Genomic DNA, 6,000 nt, shown 5'->3' with positions numbered 1-6,000 from the left:
GTAACTGTCCGCATGTGTGTGTGTTTCTGAGGCTGTAAACATAACTTTCTGCTTCCAGGGAGACCATTTGGAAACTACGCGTAGACTTCCTGCAGGAGAGAGTTCTCAGCCAATGGGAGAGCTTCACCATATGGAACGCGGGAAAACAAGGACGGAAACTGTATCGATGCCTAAGCCAAGACAATCAGAAGAAAGTATGTGCTACTTGTGGCCAATTATATGAACGACAATAACTAGGGGTGGGGTTTTAAATCAAACTGTTCTGCCCTATACCTATAGATCAGTGGTTCTCAACCTGTGGGTCGCCAGATGATGAAATTAATGTGCAACATTGTTTTCTCTCTCAACAGTAAACAAACTAACATAAAGTTTAAGTGTATAGACTGAGGGTATCTGCACATTTCTAAAGTGACAATTTAAGGACTTTTTAATACTCCTAAAATGACAAATTAAACATTGGCCAAATTGTCAAATTTTAGAGGCAGAAATTGTGAAAATAGCCGATCTACATGCTCACAACGCCTCGCAGATCTGCTATTTTCATAATAGAACCGTGTTATACAAAATGTTCACAACGCCTAACAGATCTGCTATTTTCACAATAGAACTGTGTTATACAAAATGTAATGCCTCAACTCTTAGTGCTCCTCAGGGTGGAGGGGGGTTCCCAGTTAAAATGTGATTATTTTGGGGGGCGTGGCCTGAAAAGGTTGAGAACCACTATACCGAGATAAACCTGCATGAACAATGATATGGAGAAGATGCGTTCATCTCAAGCCCCCAGAAGGGCTTGTAAACATTGAAGCGGCCGCCCTACTGGCCAAAGCTGGAATTTCAGGTGGGCTGAAACATACATGCACGAGCATAAGAGTGCGCCACTGGGGTCTACAAGAGGGTTCAATGGATGTCGACGTCGTTCGTGATGTCATTACGTCTCAACGTCAAACATTTTGGAACCTAATCTGGTTCCAATTTCCCCCAGAATGCACCTGGATTCAGCTACTTCCGCATGCTTCAAAACGCCACTGAGCACTTGCATTGAAGTGAATGGCTGGGAGCGGGGCTGTCCACTCTCTATTATATATATACTCTATGGTTCATCTTCATTTGTCTACCAGGTCAAGGCGTTCTGTGATGTAGCTGAGAACAGGATCCAGAAAGGCTTCTATACCTATGAAGATTCCAAGGTGAGAACAATAATAAGCTCACTGCTGTTTTAAGTAGATTGAGTCTAGGGATGGGAACGATATGAACATTTCATATCACGATTATTGTGACAAAAGAAATCGCGATTTACGATATTATCTCGATAATCAAAATCCATTATCCTGGGGCGGAACATTTGCCAAAAAATAGCCGATCTGCGACGCGTTGTGAGCTTTTAGATCGGCTATTTTTGTCAAAGAGATTTGTTAGAGAGTGAAAAAAACCTGTATCAGTACGAGCTTGTAGATCGGCAATTTTTGGGGGAAAGAGATTTGTTAGAGAGTTTAAAAATTGTATCAAGTACGTATATCATAAGTACCTTTTACCAATTATTGAGGGTTTAAGTGGTACCGGATATGCAGCTCGGCAAATAAAAGGTGAATTGATCCCAGTGCATGACGGAGGACGATATCACGATCAATTAAATCTCCACGATACGATTATCGTGAGTGTTTTTTTTATCACTGCCGTTGTAAGTAGATTGAGTCTACTGTAATCAGTCAGATGTAGGGGAAACTTGTTTTGAGAAAACTGCCACCAATGTCAATGATCAATGTCTTGGGGGTTTTGAGGCAGCTGGGGATTTCATCACAGTTTACTGTACCTTTTTTTTCTGTTTAGAAATTTCATCACAGACTGTTTTTCTAAAACCTAGAGTTTGTTGATAGTATGTATGTAAATTCAGTTCTCTCTCTCTCTCTTTCTGAACATCAGGAGTTCAAAGATAATGTTGGCAGCATCCTTAAGCTAAAGATGGATCTATACTCAGCAAAACAGCGTGACACATCGTGAACTTGTAGATCGTCTATTTTTGGGCCCGACTAAGTATAACGCGGGCTTAAGAATCGCCTATTTCTGGCAGTGCACATTACTCAAAATGTGATTTCAGAAGTGGCAGGCTACAGTATAAACATCAGGCCAGTGGTGGAAAAAGTACTCAAATGTTTTACTTAAGAAAAAGTATCAATACTGCAATATAGACATACTCTGTTAGAAGTAAGAGTCCAGAATTCAAAATGTACTTGAGTAAAAGTATGAAAGTATTGGCATCAAAATATACTTAAAGTACCGAAAGTAAAAGTACAAAATGTTTGAAAATAGCTGATCTACAAGTTCACAACACGATGCGACGCGCTGTGAGCTTGTAGATCGGCTATTTTCAAATGGCCGAGGTATACAATAGGGCTAAAGTGGATTAATGTATGTTTTATAATATAATCATTTATATCTGCAAAGTAACTAGCAACTAATGTTCTCAAATTAATGTAGTGGAGTAAAAGTACAATATTTGGATACGAGATGTAGTGGAGTAGAAGTAAAAGTATTGGGAATTGGAAACACTCAAGTAAATTGCAAATGCCTCAAAATTGTACTTAAGTACAGTACTTAAGTAAATGTACTTAGTTACTTTACACCACTGCATCAGGCCCTGTGTGGGGCATGCACACAACTGCCCCTGGTTCTTCATCTTGTAACAACACATGAATGAGCCCATCTGTCAGCTCACAGTTAAACCTTGGATATAGTAGTTTCAAAACCATGATTCATAATTGCCCAAATGTCACAATGGTCAACCAAACATTTTACAGTGGGGCTTTCCTGTGAAACCCACCTAGGAGGGAGGGTAATTATGAGGTGTACTGCTGGAAGCTAGCGTGTGTTGTCGACTGCATCCCCCCCACTGCTTTTGTCTTTCTGTCCATTGCGATAGAACAAATTCTCTCCCTCTCTCTTTTAGTCCTTCTAACTCAGGGGTCTTCAACAGGGGGTCCAGGACCCCTAGGGGGTCCTCAGAGTTACTACAGGGGGTCCTCCAAATCTTTGTGTGATAGAAACTTTTTTTCTCCTTTTTCATATAGCATCCATATTCTGAGAACTTTGGCCAAAAATAGCAGATCTACAAGCGCTGCGAGGCGTTGTAGCTTGTAGATCGGCTATTTTCGGCAAAGATGTTTGGTGTAGAGGGGGAAAAGAGCAGACTAAGTACAAAGTGAAAGGTCAAGTTTATTATGTATTGACGGTTCAAGTAGTTAAATATCTCAAAACACAAATTGACATGAATCCAAAATACACAGACGATTGTGCTGTCAAACAATGAAACTATATGGAATCTATGAACAGGTTGTGGGGGTCCCTGCTTCATCTCTTTCTCGCCTGAAAACGTTGAAGACCCCTATTCTAACTCTTTCCTCCTTTGTTGCAGGAGAGACCCAAGCCCAAGATCCCAGTGCTGCACTACAAAAAAGCCTCTCCTCCCTTCATCGTCTGCGTTAAACTGGTAAGTTGTGTGTGTGTTTGTGCGTGCACAGTGTGCGCATACACGCGTGTGCGTGGACGTGTTCCTGACCGTATGTCCCTCAGGTCTGTAATCTCATTTAATGACATAATGATCGAGGGCGTGTGCCTGGCACAGGACAGACACACACACACACACACACACACACACACACACACACACGTGTACACGTGTACGCACACAGGCGGCAAGCAGGAAATGGGCAGAGACAGCAGCCTGATGTTTGACCGCACTGTGATGCCAGTACCAACGCTGGCTTTTGTCCTGCAACCTTTGTTTCCTTTCATTTTAAATATTTATGTTGTTCCACAATACTCTTGACATTGTCCATAAACCTTGGCACAACGTTTTATGTAAGTTACACTGGTGGCCGCATTTTTTTATTTATTTACGCATACACAGAGCACTCAGCATTAAGCACATACAACACAACGCGCGCGCGCACACACACACACACACTCGCACGCACGCACACACATGCACGCGCGCGCGCACACACACACACACACACACACACACACACACACACACACACACACACACACACACACACACACACACACACACAGCAAATGGCTAATTGCATATTTATCACCCAGCAAGATTCAGACATCAAATGTAGAGTGACCCCGCCTACGGGGGCTCCTAATTGGTCAATTATGGGAATTGGGGACGGTAATTACCCAGTCAGAGGACAAGGAAACCTGGACTCAATCATTCTCCCTCTCTGTCTCTATCATACATGTACACACACTCACACACACACGCACACGCGCGCATGCACACACACACACACACACACACACACACACACACACACACACACACACACACACACACACACACACACACACACACACACACACACATGCATGCGCACACACACGCACCTGGACCCAATCAGTCATTCTTGAATCTACCTATTGTCATACCACTGATTAGCAAACACATGAACCTTGTACACATGAGCCTTGTTGTACATTTTATCTGGATTCAAGACATTGTGTAGCTGATATTTAACATATGTGTCCCAATCTCCCCAGGAGCCAGTCATTGCAATTTTTTTCATTTTCATTTTTTCATTTCATTTGAAAGCTGGGGATCATAGCTACAAAATGATATATTGGTTGTGGAGATTGACCCAACAGTTTTGAAGATATGGCTTATAGAATGATGCCATGCTGAAATAGGACTTTTGAGATATTCAAGTTTTAAATAAATTTCTAACCTGCAATGACCTGACTCCGCCACATGGGGAGCAATCTTCAATTCAATCTTCAATTCAAAGAAGCTTTATTGGCATGAGAACACAAACGTTTACACAGTGGTGGAAAAAGTACCAACATTTTATAATAAAGTAAAGTATCAATTCTGCAATGTAGAATCACTCTGTTACAAGTAAAAGTCCAGAATAAAAAATGTACTTGAGTAAAAGTACAAAAGTATTGGTATCCAAATGTACTTAAAGTACCAAAAGTAAAAGTACAAAATGTTTGAAAATAGCAGATCTACAAGCTCACAACGCGTCGCACCGCAATGCGTTGTGAGCTTGTAGATCGTCTATTTTCAAATAGCCTTGGTATAACATAGGGCTAAAGTGGTTTATGTATGTTTTAAACTTTAGTTATTGCTCTCTAAAAAGATAATGCCACAACAGCATCTCAAGCATTATTGGGCTAAATGTAAAGACGCTACAGTGCGCCAACCGTGAAGCAGTTTAACCAATTTGCTACATACGTCTACACAAACGGTCAGATTACAAAGATAAATTGCTTAGTGAAGGCTCACAGATGTCACCATAGGGTACGCTCCAGCAGAATGTCCCGTAATGATCGTATTATTTAATGAGGAGCATTTTAATCCGATCGGTCGTCGTTTCCTTAAAAAGGTATTAATGTATCTAAGTGCAGTACACCTCGCAACCGATGGGGTCGCATGGCTGAAAAACAACAGAAAATGGCATCTGATCGGATTAAAATGCAGTTTATTAAACAATACGAAAGATACGGGTAATTCTGCTTGAGCGTACCATACTGTGACATCTGTGAGACTTCAGTAAGCACGTTATCTTTGAAATATGAAGGTTTTTGTAGACGTACGTAGCTAATAGGATTAACTGCTCAACACGAGGTTGAAGTGAACTTATTACGTGTGCAACAGGGCTAACTGTGCTAAATGTAGCATAATCAGTGTTTGTGTAACTTCAGTCAGAAGGATTATTTGACCTGATAATAAAACACAATCTACAGGTTTAACCGCCTCGCGTTGTGAGCTTGTAGAAGAGAGCAACAATAGAGTTGGGTCACGTTTTATTTGTTTATAGCCTGCAGCTAGCGCTGCAGCTAGCGCTGCAGCTAGCGCTAGCTAACGCTAGCTAGCGTTAGCCGTTAGCCACTCATAGCCAGTCAACCAGAATAGTCTACTCTAAAGTCAACTTTCCGACGGCGAGTGAACGATTGCATTCCATCCATGTTTTCTTGGCTGTCAATTTATTGTCC

The 6,000-nt window shown here is 41.5% G+C and overlaps 1 protein-coding gene across 1 annotated transcript in view; it reads left to right on the top strand.

Annotated features, from left to right (window-relative positions):
* Positions 1-6,000, top strand: part of b3gntl1 (UDP-GlcNAc:betaGal beta-1,3-N-acetylglucosaminyltransferase-like 1) — a 34,808-nt gene that overhangs the window by 27,257 nt on the left and 1,551 nt on the right. The window contains exons 9-11 of the mRNA XM_080722037.1: positions 59-194; positions 1,119-1,187; positions 3,410-3,484. Of these exons, the coding sequence (XP_080578163.1) occupies positions 59-194; positions 1,119-1,187; positions 3,410-3,484 (280 nt within the window). The remainder of the gene's footprint in view (positions 1-58; positions 195-1,118; positions 1,188-3,409; positions 3,485-6,000) is intronic.

This window comes from Nannobrachium achirus, assembly GCF_963921795.1.
Source record: "Nannobrachium achirus genome assembly, chromosome: 3".
NCBI classification, from domain to species: Eukaryota; Metazoa; Chordata; class Actinopteri; order Myctophiformes; family Myctophidae; genus Nannobrachium; species Nannobrachium achirus.
Note: the sequence above shows the minus strand (reverse complement) of the source record. Positions and strands in the feature narration are given on the sequence as shown.